The 25,190-nt window shown below is 36.8% G+C and overlaps 3 protein-coding genes across 3 annotated transcripts; 1 reads left to right on the top strand and 2 right to left on the bottom strand.

The window, feature by feature from the left end:
• Window positions 1-11,274: 11,274 nt before the first annotated feature.
• LOC122584908 lies at window positions 11,275-12,532 on the bottom strand. Its single transcript, XM_043756987.1, has 2 exons — window positions 12,368-12,532; window positions 11,275-12,090 (listed from the first exon to the last, which is right to left on the bottom strand). Exons 1-2 carry the CDS (start codon window positions 12,530-12,532, stop codon window positions 11,275-11,277), a joined length of 981 nt encoding a protein of 326 aa, XP_043612922.1.
• Window positions 12,533-17,253: 4,721 nt separating this feature from the next.
• Window positions 17,254-19,255, top strand: LOC122584898 (GPI-anchored protein LLG3-like). The gene is made up of 2 exons (XM_043756977.1): window positions 17,254-17,401; window positions 18,888-19,255. The coding sequence occupies exons 1-2, from the start codon at window positions 17,254-17,256 to the stop codon at window positions 19,253-19,255; spliced, it is 516 nt and encodes a 171-aa protein (XP_043612912.1).
• Window positions 19,256-20,545: 1,290 nt separating this feature from the next.
• LOC122584889 lies at window positions 20,546-21,508 on the bottom strand. The gene is made up of 3 exons (XM_043756966.1): window positions 21,479-21,508; window positions 21,229-21,366; window positions 20,546-21,055 (listed from the first exon to the last, which is right to left on the bottom strand). The coding sequence occupies exons 1-3, from the start codon at window positions 21,506-21,508 to the stop codon at window positions 20,546-20,548; spliced, it is 678 nt and encodes a 225-aa protein (XP_043612901.1).
• Between the last annotated feature and the right edge of the window lie 3,682 nt (window positions 21,509-25,190).

Below are 25,190 nucleotides of genomic sequence, written 5' to 3'. Positions count from 1 at the left end.
GTTGTCATTATTAGGTTGAAAAAGTATGCTTCATCCTTGTATGACAATATGAAATCTGAAAGAAAACATAAGGGTAAAAGCAAAATCTAGACCTGCTCCAAACTGAAAGAAATAATGCAGAAGAGATTTGTTCCCCAGTCGTACAAGCAAGATCAGTATCTTTTGATGAATAATCTGAAGCAAGGCCCCAAAGAAGTTGTGGAGTATATTAGAGAATTCGAGCAACTGAAGACTCGAACTCGTGTGAAGGAAACTGATTAGCATACTATCACCACATTCCTTGGCAGGTTGAATGCTACCATTGCTGAGAAGATAGAATTGCAGCCCATCTGGACATATGAAGGTGCTTGCAAACTGGCTCTCTAGATCAAAAAGCAACTGAAGAAGAGGGTCCAGTACAAACCTTTCATTAAAGTTTCTTCCAGTTCTAGTCAACCAGTTCTGAAGCCCAGTGCAACTAGTCAACAGTCTTTTAGAGGCAAGGAAAAGGAAACTGGAGGACTCAAAGAGCCAGTTGGAATAAAGTGTTTTAAGTGTCATGTTTTTGTCACTTCCAGGCACAGTGTCCCAACTAGAGAGCACTCACTGCTAAGGGGATTGAAAGCTTACCAGATGTTGATACTGAAGAAGGTGAACCCGTGTATGATGATGATGATGAAAGTGAAGAGGCATATGTAGGTGCAGATGTGGGAGAAATGTTGGTGGTCAGAAGAGTGATGCATACTGATAAAGTTGTAACTGATATCACCCAGAGAGAGACTATTTTTCACTCTGGATGTATTGTTAAAGGCAAGGTGTATGATCTGATCATTGATGGTGGAAGTTGTGTTAATGCTGCTTCAACCTACATGGTAGAGAAACTGCAACTGCCTAGAGTGAAACATCCCCGTCCATACAAGTTGCAATGGCTCAATAAAGGATCTGAGGTAAAAGTTAACCGAAAAGTTACTATTCTTTTTTCTATTGGATCTATTTATGAAGATAAAATTGTTTGTGATGTTGTTCCTATGGATGCTTGTCATATTTTGTTGGGTAGACCATGGTTATTTGATAATTATGTATTTCATAGTGGTCGTGCAAATTCTTATTCATTGTTTGTGAGTGGTAAGAAAGTCACTCTGGCTTCTCTGAAACCCTACGAGTTATTGAAAATTAATAAGAAAGACTAGCCCGGAAAGTCTTTATTTATGTCTCAAACTGAAGTTGAAGAAGAGTTAACTTGAGGCTCTCCAGTTATAATGTTACTGGTGCTTGAACGTACTGAAGACAAGGAGTTCACTGGAGTCCCCAGTCTGTTGAAGTCTCTACTGAAGGAATTCACTGATGTTTTCCCTGAAGACCTACATGAAGGTTTGCCACCAGTAAGAGGTATTGAACACCAGATTGACTTGGTTCCAGGTTCAGTTCTCCCTAACAAAGCTGCTTACAGATGTTCACCAACTAAAGCAAAAGAGTTACAAAGGCAGGTAGATGAGTTGGTTGTTAAAGGTTATGTGAGAGCAAGTATGAGTCCTTGTTCAGTTCCAGCTCTCCTGGTCCCAAAGAAAGATGGTTCGATGAGAATGTGTGTTGACAACAGAGCCATAAATAATATAACTATTAAGTATAGATATCGCATTCCTAGATTGGATGATATGCTTGATGAGTAACATGGCTCTAGTGTGTCTTCTAAAGTTGATATCAGAAGTGGTTATCACTAGATTAGAATGAGAGATGGAGATGAGTGGAAGACTGCATTCAAAAGCAAAGGAGGACTTAATGAATGGCTAGTAATGTCTTTTGGTTTATCTAATGCTCCCAGTACTTTCATGATGTTAATGAATGAAGTTCTCAGACCACTCATTGGTCAGTTTGTTGTTGTTTATTTTGATGATATTCTGGTCTATTCAAAATCTGAAGCTGAACATGGTAATCATTTAAGAAGTGTATTTGAATTACTGAGGAAACACTAGTTGTATGGCAAACTGGAGAAATGTGATTTTATGGTGGAAAGTGTAATTTTCCTTGGATATGTGGTGTCAAAAAAGGGAATTTCCATGGATCCTTCCAAAGTAGAAGCCATCAAATAATGGCCAGTTCCTACTACAATCACTGAAGTATGAAGTTTTCATGGACTGGCATCCTTTTATAAAAGATTTATCAAGAATTTTTCAACAGTTGTGGCCCCAATTACTGATTGTCTGAAGAAAGGTGTGTTTGATTGGCCAAGTTCAGCCAGTTAGCCTTTGAGTCACTAAAGGAAAAGCTCAGTTCAGCTCTAGTTCTACCTTTTTCGGATTTTGATCAATTGTTTGAGTTAGAGTGTGACGCCAGTGGTGTGGGTATTGGTGCAGTTCTGGTACAAGTAGGGCGTCTAGTGGCATATTTCAGTAAAAAGCTGAATGGTTCTAAACTGAAGTATAACACTTATGAAAAAGAGTTTTATGCAATTATTCGTGCTATTACTCACTGCTCTCAATCCTGAAGCCAAAACAGTTTGTCTTATTTTCTGACCATGAAGCACTGAAGTTTATTAATGGTGAACACAAACTTAATGCTAGACATGCAAAATGGGTGGAATTTTTGCAGTATTATTACTTTGTTTCAAAGCACAAGGCTGGAGTAGCTAATGTTGCTGCTGATGCGCTTTCTAGACGATATTCAATGTTATCAATTCTGAAAGCAAGAGTTCTTGGATTTACATTCATTAAAGAGGTGTACACTGCAGATCCAGACTTTGCTAATCGTCTAACTGAAGCCAACCAGAAAGGACCATTCATTGTTCAAGATGGTTTTTTATTTAAAAATGGTAAATTGTGTATTCCAAGGGTTTCTATTCGTGATCAATTGATAAGGGAAGCACATGGAGGAGGTTTAGCTGGCCATTTTGGCATTAACAAGACTGGAGAGATCCTCACTGAACACTTCTACTGGCCAAGTATACTGAAGGATGTTTAGAATTTTATCAGTCGTTGTCCAACTTGTCACTAGGCGAAGTCAACTTTTCATAAGGGTTTTGATGGGTAAAATACGCAAAAACTTAAGCACAGCGGAATCAAACAACAACTTGACAAACTATTATTGGTGTTTTCTGAATTTTTGAAATAAAACAAACAAAAACAAGACAAATAAATAAAAGGATAGATAAAGAATCCACCATCAAGACTCGTAAAGACCAAGCCACTGGAATCAAGGATAAAGGAAACACTCTAACCCACTACTATGTTTGATAAAGGTCTAGCCACCACAAACACAGATAAATGAATCGAAGATTTAAGATCTCACCACTATATTTTGTAAAGAAAAAACCACCACAAATATAGATAAAGGGATCACTCCAAACCACCAAGATCAAAGATCTATAAAGGTAAATGAAGATTTTGTAAGAAATAGAGGCTACTCTATTAATTTCATTCAATATAACATAATCTGCTTTACAATGAGAAATGAGCCTCTATTTATAACCACTAATGCTGTTTTCTAGATTTAAAGAAATACAATAATAAAAGAAATGAAAGGCTGTCACAAATAATAAGGACCATCACTACTTTCGACAACCAATAGAAAAAGGGCATGTGCATATTCTAGAATTATTCTCTTTGAAATGGTGCCCACAATTGGCACATGCAACCCTTAAAGGAATGTGTAACATACAACTGTCCATTCTTATCCATAACTCCTTGAAATATTCTTAAATGCACTCATGAAGACTACATATGAGGAATCCTTTTATTGGACCAGAATCAAAGTGAAATGATGACTGAAACACATAAGTGAAACTGGTGACATTATTCTGATGCAACTGGAGACTGGTAACTGGAGACTGTCAACTGGAGACTGGATCTGGAGGATCTTTACTGGAGAAGTGATCTGAAGGATCTTCACTAGAGAAGTAATCTAGGGAATCTTCACTAGAGAAGTGATTTGGAGGAACTTCACTGGAGAAGTGATCTGGAGGATCTTCGCTGGAGAAGTAATCTGGAGAATCTTCACTGGAGAAGTGATATGGAGAATCTTCACTGGAGAATGAATCTGGAGGGTTTCAACTGGAGAATGGATCTGGAGGATGTCAACTAGAGAACGTATCTAGAGGATGTTAGTTGGATAAAGTATCTGGAGCATGTCAACCGGAGAACGTATCTGGAGGATTTCACTAGTGAACCTTAAGATCAGCAAAATTTGTCTTGGTTATAAAACTCCAATACTTGACTTAGTATCAAAATCAACATATACCAGTATTATATTGCCAATAAAGGATATCCATGGGTATATGGATGTTTGCTAAACTTTGATTAGCAAATGTACAAACCAAGTTTTTATGTGGAAATGGCTCGGGGTCATTTCCACATCAGGTTTGTATACTCCTATTCCAGTTCCAAGTCAACCCTTGGAAGATCTTAGTATGAATTCTATCGTTGCACTGCCCAGAACTCCTAGAGGAAAATATTCAATAATGGTGGTCGTTGATCATTTTTCAAAAATGGCTCATTTTATTCCTTGCAATACTACCAATGATGCTTCAGCAGTTGCAAGTTTATTTTTCAAGGAATTGTTCGTCTACATGGAATTCCAAAGACCATTGTTTCAGATAGGGATGTAAAGTTTCTAAGTATTTCTGGAAGACATTGTGGAGATTGATGTGTAAAAGATTAATGTTCAGTACGTCCCATCATCCTCAAACTGATGGACAGACTAAAGTCACAAATAGAACAATTGGTATGCTTGTAAGAACACTGGTGAAGAAGACGTTGAAAGATTGGGATCTGAAGATAGCTAATGCTGAGTTTGCCTTCAACAAGGCTCCTAACTATTCTACCAGTAAATCCCTATTTGAAATATGTTATGGTGTGAATCCACTAACTCCCATTGATTTAGTTCTATTTTCTATTGAACCAAAAGCATGTATTGAAGCTGAGGCTAGAGCCAGAGACATCAAGAAAATTCACCAGCAAGTGAAGGCCAAAATTGAAAAGACTAATGCTGATTATAAGGCCAGAGCAAACAAGCATAGAAAACAATCTAGTTTTGCCCCAGGAGATCTTGTTTAGGTGCACCTGAGAAAAGAAAGGTTTCCATCCAAGGGAGAGAACAAGTTAATGCCCAGAGCTGAAGGACCATTTAAGATTCTGGAAAGATTTGGTGATAATGCTTACAAGGTTGATTTGCTTGGAGAAATGGCTGTTTCCAATACTTTTACTATTGGTGATCAGAGGCCTTATTTGGAGGATGAGTACCTCGAGGACTTGAGGACAAGTCCTTTTTCAGAAGGGGAGAATGATGCAGAAATGACCAGATACAATGAACTGATCGGCGCCAGTAAACTAAGCAAGTCAAATGAATTGATGAAAATTTCTGAGATAAGGGAAGATTCTAAAATGAAGTTAAATTCTGAGCTGAAGTCCATTTCTGAGCTGAAGAAGTCATCTGAACTGAAGTAGAAATCTGAGCAAGTGATGCCATATGAACAAGCCATGCTAATTTTGCCAGCGATAGCTCATTTCAAACAAGTGTTCACTAAACCACTTCAGCCACCAATTATAACACTTCTCCAGTGTCAGGAAGCTCCAAATACAACCATTAGAAATCCATCAGTGAAGTTCTCCACTGAAGCACTCTAGTGACCAGCTCCAGTCTCCAGATGGATGCTCCAGATGTACGTCTCCATTGGAAGTCCAGATTTCAGTTTTTCCAGTTACCTTAATAAAGTTTGTTCTGACGCCTACTATTGGGGTCCAATAAAGGAAGGATGACAGCTTTCCAAAGAAGGTGACAACAAAGGAATGAGTGCCCACATTATTTATAATGCTTTGTGGGCCCTCTTGCAAAACAAATCTTTCTAGAAGCTTTATCTCTCCATTTCCCATTGGCTAATAAACTAGTGGTCGTCCTTTGCACATGACAGCTTTTAGATTATTTTATTATTATTTCGATAACTCATAGGAAATAGTTTATGTGGCTATAAATAGGGGTTGTATTTCTCATTGTAAAGGCAGTTTTTGATGTTGAATTAAATGAAATTAATAGAGCAGCCTCTATTTCTTACAAAAATCTTCATTTACCTTTATGGATCTTTGATCTTGGTGGTTTGAAGTGATCCCTTTATCTATAATTGTGGTAACTCGGTCTTTATCAATTATAGTGGTGAGATCTAAAATTTTCAATTCCTTTATCTGTGTTTGTGGTGGCTAGACCTTTATCAAACATAGTAGTGGGTTAGAGTGTATCCTTTATCCTTGATTCTGGTGGCTTGGCCTTTACGAATCTTGGTGGAGCATTCTTTTATCTATCCTTTTGTTTTATTGTCTTGTTTTCTTGTTTATTTGATAAAATCCAGAAAATACCAAAAATATTTAATTCCATTTCGTTTAAATTCCACCGTGCTTGAGTTATTGCGTGTTTATGCATCACATTCCCTGGTGAAACTTTAACTCAAACATACATCAAGTTTACAAATCTGGTAAATCAACTGAAAGACTTGGGTGTAACTAAAGACAAAGAAATTTTGCTAGAAAAATTTTGTGACATTTTACCTTCTAAATAGGAAACTTTTGATTTTGGTCTTGAGACAAGGAAAAACCTTGCAAATAAGGCTGTGTGATTGCCAAACTTGAGAAATGGGAAGATTCTGATGTGTTATCTGATGATGAAGAAGAAGTGAGGGACGTGTGTTTCATGACTCGTGAAGATCAAGGTCATTTGGTTAAGTCTGATGTTGAATCTGAATGATGGGTGGATATCATTTGGTTAAGTCTGATATGAAAGTAACGAAGAACACAAACTGGACCTTTTGTTTCCTTTAGAAGCTGACATTTCTTATGTCGAAACTGTGCATTCTGAAAGTTTAAAAATGTTTGAAAATAATGCTTCTGAACTGAGCGCCAGTCAGGCCAGACTAAAATAACTGAAAAGATGTTCAGTTGACCCTAATAAGTAATCAGTCTATGGTTTCCATCCTTGAAAAAGAACAAAAAATAACCAAATCTTGGATGAAATCACCAAATCTAGATGCTGCAGTTAAAAGCACTTTTGCTAACCAAATAGTAGCATATGAATCTGGTGATCTTCACTTGGCATCTGTTATCACTGATCTAGATGAACTTCCAAAAGAAACGAAACCAGAAATTATTTTTAAAGAAGATGACAAGCAGAAAACTGTGACTGAAAAGGCCTAGGAACAATCTGAGGGTAAATCTGAAACAACTAAGACCACTGTTTCAGATAATAAGGCTAACTCCAAAAAGCCATCCCCCCAGTCTTCATCTAAGGTTCCTAAAGGCTAAAAGAAGAAGAAAAATGTCTCCCCCACTGAGCCATCTACCTCAGATTTAGGTAAGGCTCAGGTGTTTAATGAAGATTCTATTTTGTCAACTTGAGTTGTTGTCAAGACAAGTGCAGAGTTGTAATGCACGTTTAAAAAATGTTGAGAAAGCACTCCTCTTCAACCGAAACAAAATGCTAAACTTTTTTCCAAACAAATAAAGCAAAAATCTAAGAAGAAAAAGGTTGAAAGCCCCATCAAACCATCTATTTTTGTGTCATCTGAGATCATGACTGAGATCCCTTTTGATCCTCCAGTTCCTTCTATGACTGGTAACAAAACCCTGCTGGAGGAATATAGGATGCAAGAGGGGCCCTCGATAACATTTGGTAATGGACAAACTGAGGGATATGGTGTGCTGAATAATGATCAAGCCAAATTCACACGAGTTGCATATGTGAATGGTTTGAAATATAACCTGATTAGTGTTAGTCAACTTTGTGATGATGGCTTCAAGGTTCTATTTGGCATTTCTCAAGGCACCATATTCAACAGAGATTTGAAAGTAGGGTTGGTTGCACCAAGAAAAGGAAATATTTATGTCATTGATATGAAAAGTTTACCCAGTGAAAAATGTTACTATACAAAGGCAGATGACGACACAAACTGGTTGTGGCCAAGAGGTTATCCTATCTGAACTTCAAGATTATTAATAAGTTGTCAAGAAAACAACTTGCTGATGGGATACCTCCATTGTCTTTCAATAAAGACAAGCCATGTCTAGGATGTCAAATGGGAAAGCAGAAAAGAGCTACATTCAAGACCAAGCAAAGTTCCAGTATAATTGAACCTCTTCACATGCTTCACATGGACCTTTTTGGACCAGTGAATATTCAGACCAGAGCAGGAAAGAATTACACCCTTGTTGTTGTTGACGAATTTTCAAGATATTGTTGGGTGATTTTCCTCATAACAAAGAATGAAGTTGCTGCTGAAATCATCTCCCATCATCAAACAAATTGAACTCAAATATAAGCGAAAAGTTTTGTTAGCTCAAAAGTGACAATAGCACAGAATTCAGAAATGCCACTCTGGAATCTTTCCGCACTAAGACTAGCATATCTCAAAACTTCTCTTCAAATCAGACCAGAGCAAAATGGTGTTGTAGAAAGAAAGAATCGAACGCTGATTGAAGCTGCTAAAAGTATTCTAATTGAATCTGGTATCCCTAAAAATTTTTGGGCTAAAGCTGTTGCAACTCCTTGTGACACTCAGAACAGATCTGTTTTTGTCAAAAGACACAAGAAGATTGCCTATGAAGTACTCAGAAATAGAAAGCCTAGTATTAGATATTTCCATGTATTTGGATGTCCAGTATACATTCTGGATGATTCCAGTCAGCTTGGAAAGTTTGATGCAAAAGCTGATGAAAGATACTTCTTAGGATACTCAACGATTACAAAGCCTTCAGAGTCTATAATAAGAGACTTGACAAGGTTGATGAGTCAACTCCTGTTTCCTTTGATGAATCAAATTCTGCAATCTTCAATAAACCAACTCCTGTATCACCCTCCAAAATACCAATCAGTTTTGGTGAATCTTATCCAATTATTCAATTTGATCAGTCACCTGAACCTGCTTCTGATCATCTCAGTTTAGAACCAGTTAAAATAGCTCCAAGCAACATTCCATTTTATTCTTCAATTAGTTTTAAACTACCTTCTAAACTGACTATTAGATCATAATGTACGTGTTGCTTCACCTTAGATATCAGTTTCCATTTATTTTCATGATGCAAATCATGATCTACAAAAAAAAGATGATGAGACTGAAATAGTCTTTTCCAGAAGCTCCTGTTGAAGTAAATTAGAGGAATTCTTGCATTGATATCATTTTTCATCCTGGTCAATACTCTAAGTAGGGGGTTTAAACCAGAAGAGCCATAAGCAATCAATGCTTATATATCAGTTTCTTATCGCTGATAGAACCGAAGAAGATTGACAAGGCATTGAAAGACCCAAGCTAGGTTGAAGCCATGCAAGATGAGCTCAACTAGTTTAAGAGGAACAAAGTATGGGAACTTGTTCCATGTCCTAATGATCTGAAGAAGGAGCCAATTGGGATGAGATGGGTTTTCAGAAAAAAGATGAATGAAGATGGTCATGTGATTCGAAACAAAGCAAAACTTGTTGCTAAGGGTTACTCTCAATAAGGAGTAGATTTTGATGAAACTTTTGCTCTAGTTGCTAGATTTTGTTGTCCTGTGTCTTCAATTTCCCTTTCAGAATGAGCCACAAGTTAAAAGAGTGTCTTGGGATGCATTGTGAGAACCAAACAAGGTTCACCCATGGTACACGTCTTTCTTGAGTACGAATGCAATCCCAAACAGCTTTGGACGAGAAACACTCTACCTCCCCAAGTCAATTCATCCAAACCAATTCATTTTCCTTATTATTTAAAATAGGAGGGTTAATATTAATAAGAACGGGGAATAAATCATACCATGCAATTGGCCATTTCCAAACCCCATTATCTATCAAGTCTTTCACCGACGCTTGCATAGAAAAACCATTCCGAGTAATCACCCTAGGTTAGATAAAGCGACTTAGAGAGCAGCTCGAATTCCACATATCAAACCACATAGATGTGTTATCACCTCTGCCAATCTTCGACCATAAGTGTGGGCGTATGATGTGACGAATTTGGAGCAGCTTACGCCATCCCCAGCTCATCCCGGCTAGTGGTTGAACTTCCCAGATTCCTCTACCTTTCAGTATATAAGAATGGATCCAGTCTACCCATAACGTTCTACCCATAATGTATTTTTCCTGTTCAATATACACCAAATATGAGTGGACATAAGAGAAACATTCACATCAGCAATCTTCCTAATCCCAAGCCCGCCTTCTTGTTTAGGGAGACAAACTTGTTTCCAAGCAATTCGGGCCTTACCTTTCGCCCAAAGGAAGCTGCGCATTTTCTTTTCAAGTTCATTGATAATTCGAGTAGGCAATATAAACACTAAGGACCAATAAATATGGAGCGAAGAAAGGACTGAGCGAATAAGCTGGATGCGACCCGCAAGAGAGAGTGATTTATTTTTCCAGCTATCAATCCGTTTCTCAAGCTTTTCCACCAGCACTTTACAATCGCTATAGATCATTTTGGTAGAAATAAGAGGCACACCCAAATACCTGATTGGTAGATATCCCTCTTCAAAAGGCATAATACTCATAATAGCTGTCTTCACGTGGTTAGCCACATTACAAAAGAAGATCATACTGTTAGCAATGCTAGGAACGAGTCCAGAGCATTCCTTAAAGGAGTTGAGTGCCTGCATAATAACCGTCGCTGAAGCAACATCTCCCCTAGCAAAGAGAAACAAATCGTCAGCAAAACACAGATTGACAACCTGTTATTTATCACACTTATTATGAAACCAAAAATCCAAAGAATTCTGGACAAGCTTCTTCGCTTTTAACGTGAGGACCTCCATGACGAGAGTAAACAAGTACGGAGACATGGGATCTCCTTGGTGCAACCCTCGTTTCCCTTTGAAATAACCGTATAAATTCCCATTGACACAAATCGAAAAGGATGTAGAGGTCACACACGCCATTATCCACTCTATCAAATTGTTTGGGAACCCGAAACCATGTAATACCTCTTTAAGGAACTCCCAATCCACCGTATCATAAGTTTTTTGGATGTCTACCTTGAAAGCACAACGTGGAGGGCCAAAGTGCCTATGGTAGTTGTGCATTAGCTCCTAAGTAAGCAAGATGTTATCCGCAATACGTCTCCCCGGAACAAATGCAGATTGGTTAGTACTAACAATATGGTCGAGAACAACCTTGATCCAGTTAGTAATAACCTTGGTAATACATTTGTATAATACATTGCAACATGAGATAGGTCTATAGTCATTTATACCATTTGGGGTGGGCACCCTAGGTACCAAAGAAATGAGCGTATGGTTTATCTCCTTAAGTAACTGACCATTTATGAAAAAATCCCCAACAACAAGACATATCTCATTACCTACAATCCCAAGTTTTCTTGAAAAAGGCTGAAGAGAATCCATCTGGACCTGGCGCTTTATTATCCCCTATTGAAAACATAGCCTTCTTGATTTCCTCCTGTGATACAGTACGGATCATATCATTAGCTTGTTGTGTATCTATAATGCGCGAAAACAAACCATCATGCATAAAAGGGGACATATCACCACGACTGCCAAGAAAGTTTTCATAGTGAGCAACTAAAGCAAGGGCAGCCGCCTTCCCTTCATGAATAACCCCATTAACATCCTTAATAACCTCAATACGACTCCGATGATTCTTACTTTTCACAGAATTGTGGAAAAATTTAGAATTAGAGTCACCGCATTTTAACCATTCCACCTTTGACTTTTGTTTTAGAAAACATTCTTCATCATAAGATGCATCGTTGAACTTTTTTAACACAATAGTTTCCTTCTCACGTAACCCCGAATTGGTAGGATCCTTATCTATTTCCGCTTGAATTTCATCAAGGTCTGCTCGACATTGATCAACACGGGCATGTAAATTTCCTTGTTGAAATAGAATTTTTCGTAGTGGGCGTTTCAATGATCTTAATTTCTTCACCACTTTAAACATATTATGTCCTCCAATGTCGTCTTGCCAAGCATTTGCCACCAGATCTCGGAAACCCTCTTTATCAGCAAGAAAATTAGCGAATTTAAAAGGTTTAGGCTGATCAGGAGATATAGACAGGAGCTGTAATACACATGGAGAGTGATCCGAGACCCTATCAATTTTCTTTAACAAGCCTACACCTTTTTTAGGCTTTTGGGTCCATGTATTGAACACCTGAGCTATTAATGTCAAACAAATCAGCCTTCTCAAGACACTCTTTGAAGTCCCTCATTCCAGTCATGATAGTGGAAGAGCCAAAAACCTTGTCCTCTAAGTATAAGGATGTATTAAAGTCCCCAAGAACAGCCCAAGGTCTATCACGAACAAACAGATTATGCATTCCAAGATTATTCCATAACAGTCTTCGGTTTTTATAGAAGTTATCTGCATAGACAAAAGAACAAAACAAAGATTTGTTTTCAGCTTTGAATGTTACTTGCACATGTATTACCTGATCCGTTTGAGCTAGTAACATAACATCAACAATTTCAATGTTCCATCCAAGAATAATTCGTGTCCCTTTAGTACATACATTTGCATTCGAGAGCCAATCCCAAGAATTACACAGCTTTTTCCATACATCCAACACTTTTGATATATCAACATGAGATTCCATGATGGCACATAAGTTAAGGTGATTTTCTTTAATAACAGAACGAACCTCTCTTTGTTTCATGGGTCGGTTCAGACCCCTTATGTTCCAAGCGGCTAAGCTACCCATTTACACCACCGCTTTCAGGAGTGCTTGCCCCCGTCTTTGTAGCCTCAGGATGGAATCCTAACGTCATGAAATTGGTTGTCTCATTAATGATTTCAATTACTTCCTCTCCATCCGAATCTATAGTAACCTGAAAATAATTATTCTTTCCTCGTACAACATGAACTTCCTCATCCTCATTCGATGATAGCGCACCAAAAGAATTGCTAGTTGGAACAGAGCTCTTGGTTGAACTAGCGTTATCCTTACTAATCGTAGGTTGCTTCTTATTATCATTTACAGTTTCCTTGCCTTTGTCACCGTTATTCTCTTTCTGAACTGCTTTGGGACGATAAACACCAGAAGGCTTTTGCTTCTTCACCACAGGTGCAACACAAAAGGATGTGTCATGACCAAAAGTGCAGCACAAAGAACATCTAGGAGGCTTCTACTCGTATTCCACATTAATTTTTTCAATTGAATGCCCATCCCCATTAAGATTAGGGATAACAATAACTAGTTCAGTAATGATCACTTTTTCTTTAAAAGTGGTGAAATGTTTTTTAAAAAGTAGGGTCATAACCTCATTGCATTAAATGCGGATGTTTACCCAAAATTATTTTCGGATTTCAAAACCGGTCAAAATTGTTTTCAAATAAAACATTATTTACTTTTCGTTTTGAAATTCAAAATTATTTTCAATATATTTATTTTGGAAAAACCCTTTACATTCCATCATAGATATAAATACATTTTCCAAATTCATTCTTTCATTTACTCCCAATCGTCATTCTCTCTCATCTTCTTTCTTCTTCAAATTTCCAAAACCCTAAATCCATCAATCAACTTTAGTTTTCTCTTGCACAAATGGCTAAATCATCATCATCTACCCAAATCAAATCTCTCATCACTTTTTATTATAATCCATCACTTTGAGGCAGTCAAGCCATGTCCGACATGGCCAAAGGGTTTCTCTCCTTCAACGCTTCGATTTAATATGAACAAATTTGTTGCATCTTTAAATATTAAATCAACTGTCTCTGCACGACCAGCTGGTTTAGAAAGATCACTAAGCGGGTCAAAAAAGAATGTCAGACCCATTGGTGCACCTGGTGGTAAAATGTTGAAGTTGTTCAAAACCCCAACAACTTCATCTACCCAACCACCTCCTTTCTCTTCCACTGACTAACCTGAGGATCTCCCAAAAGATCCCTCGGGATCTCCAAAGGGCTTGCTAAAACGTCAAAAATTTAAGAAGCCCTCACAGCATAATGACATTAGTACCGAAGCTACCCCTTATGGTTCTTCCCAACAAGAACTAGAAGAATCGAGCCCAAAGAAAAACCCACAAGTTGCCATCCACAAAAGTTCTTTAGGAGGGGTTGGTGAAGAAAAAATTAGTGTGTCCGCCCAACACACAGTAGAGTCTGAGTCTGCACGTGCACCCCCTGAAACTTCACAAATCTTAAAATCTTCTGATGCATGAACTGATGACGTTTCTCAGGTGACACCATTAGAAACTGAAGCTCCAAACTCTACGGCTGATGAAGTAACTCTTGATATGGGCATGAGAATTACTGAGGCAACCACTTTGTCTGCCTTCTTTAATTACATTATTGAATCTTGTGACGATGCATCTGCAATAGCAGTTGTTTGAACCAGAAGTTCGTTCAGGTACCAGTGATCTGAACCATGCCATATCTGATCAGACTGAACTCATGACTGATTTATGGGATGACGATGGGCCACCTAAGTGGAATTAGTCGTCTGATTCTAAGCCAACCTTGCTGACTTTGAGTTTGACGAGGGTTTATTGGAGGAGAATCAGTCGTCTGATTCTGAGCTAACTTTCAACCTCCCAAAAGCCCCCCCTCCCCCAGAAATCCAATTCTAGAACAATCATACCGTCCACCACCAACAAGTCACAAACATCCATATTTTCCACCATGCTCAACGCCCGCATATGTTGCTTCACCAACCTTTCAACCACAACTCCAGCATCTTCACCCACAAATTCACTAAGTTCCAAGGCCAAGAAAATTTGATGCCAGAGGCAAAAGAGATAGACTCTGAAACTGAATCTGAGAGTCCATCTGAAAATCAATTGGAAAAGACTTTGGCTGGCCTTAGAACTCTTCCCTTTACAGTTTCTGCTTCTACACAGCCACCTCTTCATTTGAGTGTGGAAGCACAGTTTAAGAGAACAAATACTGAAGTCCAAAGCCTACTTCTCAAGGTTGAGGACTTATCTAAATCTCTAACTGCCAATACTAAGTCCTTGTATGATTTAAAGGGTACTCAGGTGTTTTTGGCACTGAGTTCACCAAGGTTGCTGGGAAGCTGAATGAACTTGTGGATGCTTGTAATCATGCTAGTTTAGCCATCAGGGAAGCTTTCCAACTGACAAAGAGGGATGTTCAAGCTTCAGTTGTTGCGAACTTGACATCCTCAATCGAATTGATCAAACAGGATGTTATGTCAGTTGGGGAGGAAGTGAATGAGTTGATAAAAAGCATGGGAAACATGAAGCGAGTATAATGTGAATTTGATGTGCTGTCCTTTGTGCCAACCTGGTAGAGATTCACACAGCCATCTCTTTTTTGAATGTAAATTTTCAATGCAGGTATGGAATGGAATAAAAGAATTAGCTGGAATGGATCACATCGTAGCTAAATGGGAAGATATCATCGCATGGCTGACCCCTCAAGCTAAACAGAGATCAATCTGAAGTATTATTGGAAGACTGGTGGTAGTGGCATCTTCTTACTTCATTTGGCAGGATAGAGTTGCTCGTCTAATTTCCAATAAAATGCGGATGGCTTCGCAGGTGAGAAATCATTATTCATAATGTGAGACTTAAGATTGCTACTCTTAAGTTCAAGCATGGCCGCCAAGGTGGGGTGCTTCTTCAAAATTGGAGGATACCCGAGTCTCTATGAAACGACCCTCAAACAGCTAGTTAATAGTGAAAGCTAAACAACTTTGTTCGGGCTTGTTAACTATGCAATGGTGCTGATCTTCACTTTAGTGATTTTTTCTTTTTTTTGCCATTGTATTAGATAAGTTTAGTTTTGATCTTCTAGAATAGCGTTGTCTACATATACATGGCATGTCATGTATATTAACTAATATGGTACCCAACCATATTACTTGTACTTAACTTTTCACTGTTGTTATAATATTGATCGGGGTAACTTTTTACCCAAAAACAGAGTGTAATTGAAAAAGAACTTGGGTCTTCTATCAGTGGTGAAGTGTTTGAAAAGTTGAAGTCTGAGCTATCTTAGAAATTTGTCGCTCAGATTCAAACTTTATGGCTGAAAAGGTTGAGGTGAGGGCCAGAAAGATGGTCGCTGAGCTTACCAAAGATATAAACAAGAGAGTTAATAAAGTTGTTGAAGAAGTAAAACAATCAATCTCCACTTTTGACCAAACAGTTAAGAGCCAATCTAAGACACTTGATGAAATTCTGGCCTTCTGCAAGAAAGAACAAGTTGTTGTTCCTCTTTCCCCTTCATCATTTACTGATGAAGACAGATTTAATTTCCAAGAAGTGGTCAATAAAGAAGCACTGAACCTTAATTCCAATTTCAGATTGAGGTCTCAGTTTGCTCAATTATTTAAAGGGATATCTGAATGTCTACAACAACAAAGTTGGGAACCTCTGAACAATATGTAAATGGCAACTGATGAGTTCGCAAAATTGCTTTCAGAGGTCCCCAAAGGGGGAAAAAATGTGCCCATTAGCTTGTTGTCAAGTACTCAAGAACTTATTCAAGCAACAAAGAAACAAGCTCAGACATAACCAACTGGTGCTTCAGTTCAGGGGGAACCTCAAAAATCTGAGACACAAGTTTCTGGAGCTGCAACGAAGGATAAGGGCAAGGCCCCAGTTGAGGAAGAACCCAAGTCCAAAAGTGTTAAGGGTTCTGGGTTGGTTGTTGGTGAAACGGTTGATGAGCATGGTTATCTTATTCATGACCGGTCTGCTGATGGTCAGAAACTGCTCGAAGTTCAGAAGAGAGTTTCAAATCAATTCATTGCTTGGAGAGAAAACTAGCAAAGGAAGGGGTAGAACATCTTTCGATGGGGACCCTTGACCACATTGATGTTGTAGATTTGGGTCTTTCCATAGAAAGATATCAAAAGATTAAAGAAGATCCCAGAGTGCATAAGACATTAGTTGAGATGGGTGACTATGAATATGGTGTGAAGTACTCTCCATTGCAACAGAAGCTGGACCATCTCACTTTTATATTCTCCATTGAGGACTTGGTGAAAAACAGAACAAATGAGATGGAAATCAAGAAAAAGCACATTCTAGCTGAAGTTGCCAAAATGGAGAAAGAAAAGACTAGGCCACCGCTTAAATCAAAACTGACTGGACCAAGAACTTTAAGGAAAAGTACTCGTGATGCTGAGCTTTCCACTTTCAAACCTATCTCAGATGATTCTGCAGAAATATAAAGAAAACATGAAAAAGATCAGTACGAGCATTATCTGAAGCATCGATCCAATCCTGCCAAGATTCTTGATATTGGTTGAAGCTGTTTGATCTAGTTATACAAAGAGAAGGTGGAGCAGAGGAAGAGTACAAGTAGGTCTCAGTTCATGATTTTGGGTGGACTTAGCATAAGGAAATGATCCCAATTCTGGAGGTGAAGCCTAAATCTCATCTCATTGGTGCATTTATGTCAAGAATGCAACAAAAGATGCAACCCAAGGTGGAGATGGAGACCAGACTGTTTGGAAAGAAAGATTCACCTCTGAAGAGAAAAGCTACTAAAGGTCAAAGGTTGGGAATAAAGTGTGAAATGTCACATCAAATGACTTTCACACTTAACCTTAAAATACACAAGTTAAGGAGTCAATTTGAATTCCTTAAATGTTTCCCAACAGTATTTAGTACGGCCTTGTCCACATCATCATGGACTTTGCCCTATAAATACAAGGCCTCTAACAACTTACAATATGTTAGACACTTTGGCATTGCAACTTGTGAGTTATACTCTAAGTAAATCTTACGAGTATTTCCAAGTTATTAGATCATTTGTATTTCAAGGTGGTTTAGATAGGGTGTTTATCTTCGTTCCGCAATAACCTTTGTATTTTGTTTATATCAATGAATAAAATACATCGAAAAGTACATTGTGTCTCAATGATACTTGATTATAAATATTATTTATATAGTTTCAACACTTTAGTTTCTTTCAATTTACTTTCAGTACTTTACTTTATTGTTTAATCCATATCTGGATAGTTATTTTGAACTGGTCTTATTCCACATCAGAATTGCTTGCCAATCGGTTTTTAACCATCTAACTTGGGACTTACACAAACTAATTTTTTAAACCATAAAATTCATTGGCGCCCAAACATTTATTCATTAAACAAGAAATACTAAAATATTAGTATGTGAGGGGTTCTACACCTAAGTTTAAGAGCCGAACAGTCTTAAATTCACTATATGGGGATGGGAATATAAGGTTTTTAGGTACCTAAGCTTAAGTGTGGAACACTCACATATTTTTTTTTAATCCATAAAAATCATGGGGGCCCAAACATTTATTTATTAATCAAAAAATTTGTTTGTAAGGGGTTCCACACCTAAACTTAGGTGCCAAACAACCTTATATTCACTTTTTCATATATATATATATATAATATTTATCTTTGCACAGTGATATGTATACAACTTTGTTTAGATCATTTTCGATAGCAAAGACGGATCCAATTATGTTATTCAAATTATGAGACTTCTTTTTTTCCCAATAGACTGGGACACACATGAGTTTTATTCATTAATTCGATCAACATATACTGTACTTGAGTAAAAAGATACCTCGTTTAACTGTTATAATAACAATCAAACAGTAATAAAAGTAATGTAGCAGAGTGATATATACATTAGTTCATATGTATGACAGCCAGGCATATGTAAAAAAGCTCATAGCAAACAATGAAACTATTACATACTTACAAGAGACAAAACAATACTATACTAACATGTATTTAATCTATATTTCAAATCATTCATATGTATGACAGGCCGGGCATATGTAAAAAAAAACACATAGCAAACGATGAAACTATTACATACTTACATGAGACAAAACAATATTGTACTTTACATGTATTTAATATATACTTCAAATCAATAATGGAGAACTATAAATAATTTGTAAATAATTTTAATACATGATCATGACTGATTGAAGAATTTTGATCTAAACCTTACTAAAGATCGTATCTCAAACATTATTTATATATGCAGCTTGTCCAGTGAACTTTGAGAACGAGAATTACACGATCATAACAAGCCAATGCAAGGGACCAGTCTATCCTCGTGATCCATGTTGTGAGTCATTTTTGCAAATAGCCTGCCCTCACTGGGAACACGTTAATGATGAGAAAACCAATTGTGCATCGACCTTGTTTAGTTATATAAACCTGTATGGTAAGTACCCACCCGGCCTTTTCGCTAGCATGTGTAAAGAAGGTAAGGAGGGACTCAGTTGTGAAAAGGTCGAGAAATCGGCTGACCATAACTCAAACAATAGTTGGGCTACGGCCACATCGGCTCATGTATTGTTCATTGTATTAGTTGTGGTCTTTGTGCTCGACTTGATAATGATACATTGAATGAATTCGTTAATGTTAATAGTGTTGAACACCATTCAAGAAAACAACAATTTTATTGAAGATACATTCGAATTACAATAATTAAATTACAAGTAAATTAAGTAGTACTAAACAATACAAGAATACAAATAAAGAACATAACAGAAATAGAAAGAAAGGCAAAAAAACGGGCTGAGGATATGGTTAAACCAAGGTCCCTTAAAACTGATTTCGGGCCACCCAAGTGAACCGACAGTTTCCCAGGGTACAACAGCCAAAGCAGATTGTACTGCCGGAGTTAACCACAACCCGGAATTATACCTTCAAGAACAAAACGAAATGAAGAAAATGAAAGAAAATCTGGTTGATGATCCAGTTTGAGAGAGTGTTTTTTATTGTAGCTGAACTACCAAAACACCACTAAGTATAGTTTATATACATATAAACTGGTTAGTGGATGTTTTAGTGGGACACATGTTGGTTTGCATGATTAAACAACATGTGTTACACTTAAGGCTAAGTCAAGTGTCCTGCCAAGTGCAAAGTGCGCCACATTACGCCTCATCGTCCACGCCCCCGGGCGCGGGCTCGGGCACGGGCACGGGCGCGTCGGGTGCTCCGCACCCTCCTAGCTCACTTGGGGTGTAGCCCCTTATAAGGAATTATAATTCCTCCAACACTTCTCCTTATAAACATACTTAATGTTTATTCTTCTACCAATGTGAGACACACTCACATTAGTTAATTATTCTTTCAACTCCTTTTAACATATCTATTAACTTGGATATTCTATGTTATTACATAAAATTTCCAACAATCCCCCACATGAGACATATATGGATGAAAGATAATGATACATAATTATGACTTTCACCCCGAGATGCAACACTGTAACTTTATGTCCGAATGAATCCATCTATTATACTAGGAAGTATTTTTTTTTTTTTTGGTAAGAGAGCAAAAATATGTCTTGGTTAGCTGTATTATACCCAAAAACTATGAAAGTTCAGATGACATGACTAATTGTCATATCGACTTTTACACGTACATGCTAAAAAGCAACTACCAACAAAACAAAGAACGGGTGATAGGTCACTCCCAAACAACACCTATCTAGCCATACAAGTAGATAAACGAGAAAAAACAAACGAACTCTGATAACTAGATAGGTAACTGCCTCTCCCTGCGTTGAAATAAATAGTGATGATGGCAGCTTCCAATGAACCAAGGCTTCTTCAATTCTCTTATTCTTCTTGAACCGTAACGTCATGAGTTTAAGCCGAATAGTTGAAACTACCAATTCAACAACTTTCAATTCCTTTGCTTAAACAACCTGCATTTCCTTTCTTGCGAAAGTGCATAAACCGTACCAGCTAAAACCAACTTTGACACAACACTAGAAAAAAAATTCTTTTTAGCAACAAGGCGTAGCTCTGTCATGATATCTTCCCAATCACCAAAACACAGATTTGAACCAGCAATGCGATTGAACTCACACCACACCATTGAAGAGTAATGACAATCAAAGAACAAATATGAATGTGAATCCGGCTGAGTTACACAACGAGCATAGTAGAAGCAAACTACTATGTTGAACATCCCAATATCCCATTGACTAAGCACATCTTGAGCCTTCAATTTTCTTTTAACCATGAGCCATAACAAAAAAGAGTGCTTAGGAATACATTGTTTAAACCTCACAACATGATTCCAATCTACCAGTGGAGCTCGAGCGCGCAAGTCATTCCATGCCGAAGAAACTGAAAGGGAATCCAAGCGACCAACATTTCTACGCCATTTGACGATGTCAGACTTATTAACCTACAGAAAGGAACATTAGAATTTAAAACCTGTTGATCCCAGTCATTGGAAAGCTCCACAACCCATTATCAACAACGTTAGCTACTTTAGCATTCAAATCATAGCCTACGTTATTAATCATCCTGTGAGACACCACATTTATAATCGGTCAACAATCAGCCCAAGAATCATACCAAACAGAAGTATCTCGCCCATCCCCAATTATGTGCCAAAAATGATTCTGGACCAAGAGACGAACTTTTAACAGATTTCTCCAACTCCAAGGCATGTTTCCTCTTAGTGGAATCTCCCAGAAACTCCTTCCTCTCAACCTATAAGTATGGATCCACCTGACCCATAAGGACTCCTTCCTAGTTAATAAATTCCAGATATGATTCGTCATAAGCTCTATATTACATGTCTCTAATCGACGAATCCTCAAACCTCCCTCTTGCTTAGGGAGACAAACCACATCTCATGCTGTGAGCATTTAGACTTTGGAAAAATTGTGCGTGGACTTGAGAACCGAAGGAATACTAGTTGTCATGTGGAAATGCCAATTTAAGTAATGTACTTAAGTATTAAATAATTAAAAGATTTAATTATCAAATATGGTCGTATTTACAGTCGTTTGAAAGTTATTTAAAAGTTACATATAATTATGTCGACAAAGTAAATTAATGAGGCTCGGGTTTTCTTTAATTGTCGGGTCAAATGGGTTTTCTTAAAAGTCAAAGAACTCAAAATTTAGGTCAAGGCTTGGAGAGAACATAAAAGACCTAAATTCTCCAAAATAAACTCTTTTCCTCACAAATTCTCCTCTTCTCCTTTTTCCCTCTTGGCTGCTGCCCCATACTCCTCCATTCTTCAAAATTTTGTTCATCTTCTTCATCAATCATTATCTTCTTCACTATTTTTGTTAAGGTAATCAAACGGTTTTTATTTAGAATTGTTTATTTTATGTAAATCTCATCATACACACACACATATATATATACATATTACGGTTTATATATATCTATATATATATTTGATCTTTTGGAGCTTTGGTATAAACTAGACTTAATCCATACAAAAAGGTCTTAAAAACATGTTATCCTTTTTGATTTCTTCCTGATTTGTTCATATTGTGTGCTAGGTTTTTGTCAAAAATTGGTCAAATTGGTTTCCTTGAATCATAGAGTAGGTTTTCTTGTTAAGTTCCGTGAATAAATCCTCTAGCTAAACTCTCTAGATTAAATTCTCTAGATAAACTCTTCACAAATTAAACTCTCTGTTATACAATTCGTACCTTTCAAGTTCGCTGAGAACAAAGTTAGACAAATTTTGTGTCTTAAAGTCTTCAAAACTTAAACTCTCTATAATTTTAAACTTTGTTTCTTGTTGAATTCGAAGAACTTATAAGTTATGCGTCTTGATATTTTGAAGAATTTTATAAGTTCTCTGCCTAAACTCTTTGAGATAAGTTATCTGGCTAAACTCTTTGAAATATGTTCTCTGCTTAAGTTCTTCAAATAAGTTCTCTAAATATGTTCTTTGAATAAGTTCTCTGAAGATTAAATTCTCTATATAAACTCTCTAAGTACAAAACTTATACTTTTTCATTAAACTTTTTGGAAGTTAAAATCTCCGAATATATATATATATATATATATATATATATATATATATATATGACAAGTTCTTTGTTTTTGTGGTCAACGACTAAACTTCAAGTCATCGACATTTCAAAGTGTTTCAAGTACAGCTAAGTTACTATATATATAATACAACATTGCATAAAACATAATGATATTTCTTAAGACACTAGTATAGGACATACACGTGTACAAATGATTGAGTACTTACTGGTTGACTTGTGGACAGTTTAGGACTTTTGGACAGATAGTGTACGTGTTTCAGGTGTACTTGACTGTTCGTGTTATTGTTCGTTGATTCTAGTATGCTTGTACTTGTGCTGCTTTCAGGTGAGTAACAATGAGATGCACAGAAAGTCGAGTATTCAAAACAAAGGATTATAAATAACATTCACCATAGCTTTATTTGATAAAAATAATTTACAATGTACAAACATGTGAACCAATTTCCAAGTACAAATGCGTCCACCATACTTGGATATTAAGTCCACAAACCAAATAACAAGCACATGAAATAGTAAACTACAATGATCAAGGCGGATTCCATTGCCTATCACAAGGTTTGATCTTTGACTCCAAAGTGCAATGCAAATAATCATGAAGCATATAAATCCTCAATGCTTAAGCTTATTTCCTGAAAAGCATGAAGAAAAAGTGTCAACTACGAAAACGTAGTTGGTGAGTGTATTGGTTTTTATATAAATCTTGGTACATCACCGTTTTAATACTTAGAAAACCGATTACTATTACATTTCGAAATATCCAAACCATATGATCGACAAAATTTTCATATCATGCTATCAAGTTTCCAAATACCATAATGTCATATCAAGACTTGGAAAAATCCATAGTAAAATTTCAGGTTCTCATTTGTCAAATCATCATGAGAGAAAAAGTATATAAATCGATTAATCGTATATCATACCAAAATCATTCGGTTACCAAAATCATTTCAATATCACCAATTTCAACGTCTTTCAAGATATCATATGAGGGACGATACCCAATCCGTATGGTCAAATAATTTCCAATTATTAACAATATTAATATCAATTTCACTTAGCCGCAAGGGCATAATTCAATATCAATTTCATTTAGCCACAAAGGCATAATTTACATAATTTTGATGAGTAAATGTTTGAGTCACTACTACTACTATTTTATCAAGTCCAACAATATATATAATTCATTTCGTGGCACAATATGTCAATCAAGTGCCATATTAATAATAATAGGGTCGTGCCATGGAAACGACCATTTAAATATAAGGTAGCTAGAACACCATGTGGTCGGACTGGGAATGATGGCCGTCACAAAGGCAACCAAACATCCCACCGTTACACGTTGGGTAGGTGGACAAATCCTAGTTGCGCAACTCTCTAACTACAGGCCTCCACTTTCAGAGTAAATAGTAGTGTACCGAAAGAAAACGGGTTGACAGATTTAAGCTCATCATAAAACATTTATCACATTGAACATACTAAACAATTTCATTTCAAGTCATATTAGCAAAAATCATTTTATATATATATATAAAAGCAAATTTATTTATATGTTATGCTTTTCACCCCGATAATTAAACACATAAAGTAGTTTGAAAGGGGGCTATGACTCACCTTGATATGCCGCATATTATACTCATCTGTCCAAAATGGGTATTTTTCATCTATAGCTTCCTTGACCATATATCCATTATGTTCCTCTATCATATTTCAAGCCAAGACTATCTCTATGATAGAACTAATATACGTAAGTTCCTATCTTAAGCCATCACTTAGAAATGTAATTTTCATTATGTTGCTATCAATTGTGGGATCCAAGTATATTGGTAACACTCGCATCGTTTTGGTTGTAGAGATTGATGGTGTAGAAAGTTACTTTTATTACATGCGTAGTTATAAGTTGTTAGGTTCTCGGTAACATGACTTCATTTGTGGTTTCACTTGGCATATTAGGTTATCATATGTAAATGCCATATTAAGTTATATCATCCTTATTCATCATTTGATGTGTAACCAACTTTAGCACGAATTAGCATTTGTGATATCAATATATAGCTTGATTAACATAATTACTTATGCCTATCTCACTTAATTATCTTTATCTTATTTAGATTAAACTTATCTCATGAAATTCGTTTAAGTGTTATGGGCCATTATCAATTGGGCCAAAATGTGATGGGTTTTTAAGTGACTTGGGCTTAGTTTAGTTATTGGGCTTAACCTTATTTGGGTTATGTGCTTAATGGGTTATTTTGGTTATTGGACTTTAAGGCTTATTGGGCCAAGTGGGCCTACGGATTTGTGTTCCTTATGGGTTCATTATTTGGGCCGGGTTAGCCCATTATGGTTCTTAGTTCATTACATAGCCCATTATGCCATTTATAAGATTACTTACAAATTTTCTGTTTTATACTTTATTTTTACGAAATGTTAGCTACTATTTTGGGGTCAAGACGAATTATTTGAACCTTCCTGATTTTTTTGTAGCAACCTATATGTGTCTTATAATTTTGTAAA

The sequence above is a fragment of the Erigeron canadensis genome, chromosome 1, assembly GCF_010389155.1.
Source record: "Erigeron canadensis isolate Cc75 chromosome 1, C_canadensis_v1, whole genome shotgun sequence".
Taxonomy (NCBI): Eukaryota; Viridiplantae; Streptophyta; class Magnoliopsida; order Asterales; family Asteraceae; genus Erigeron; species Erigeron canadensis.
The sequence above is the reverse complement of the archived record's forward strand: the minus strand, read 5'-3'. Positions and strand labels throughout refer to the sequence as shown.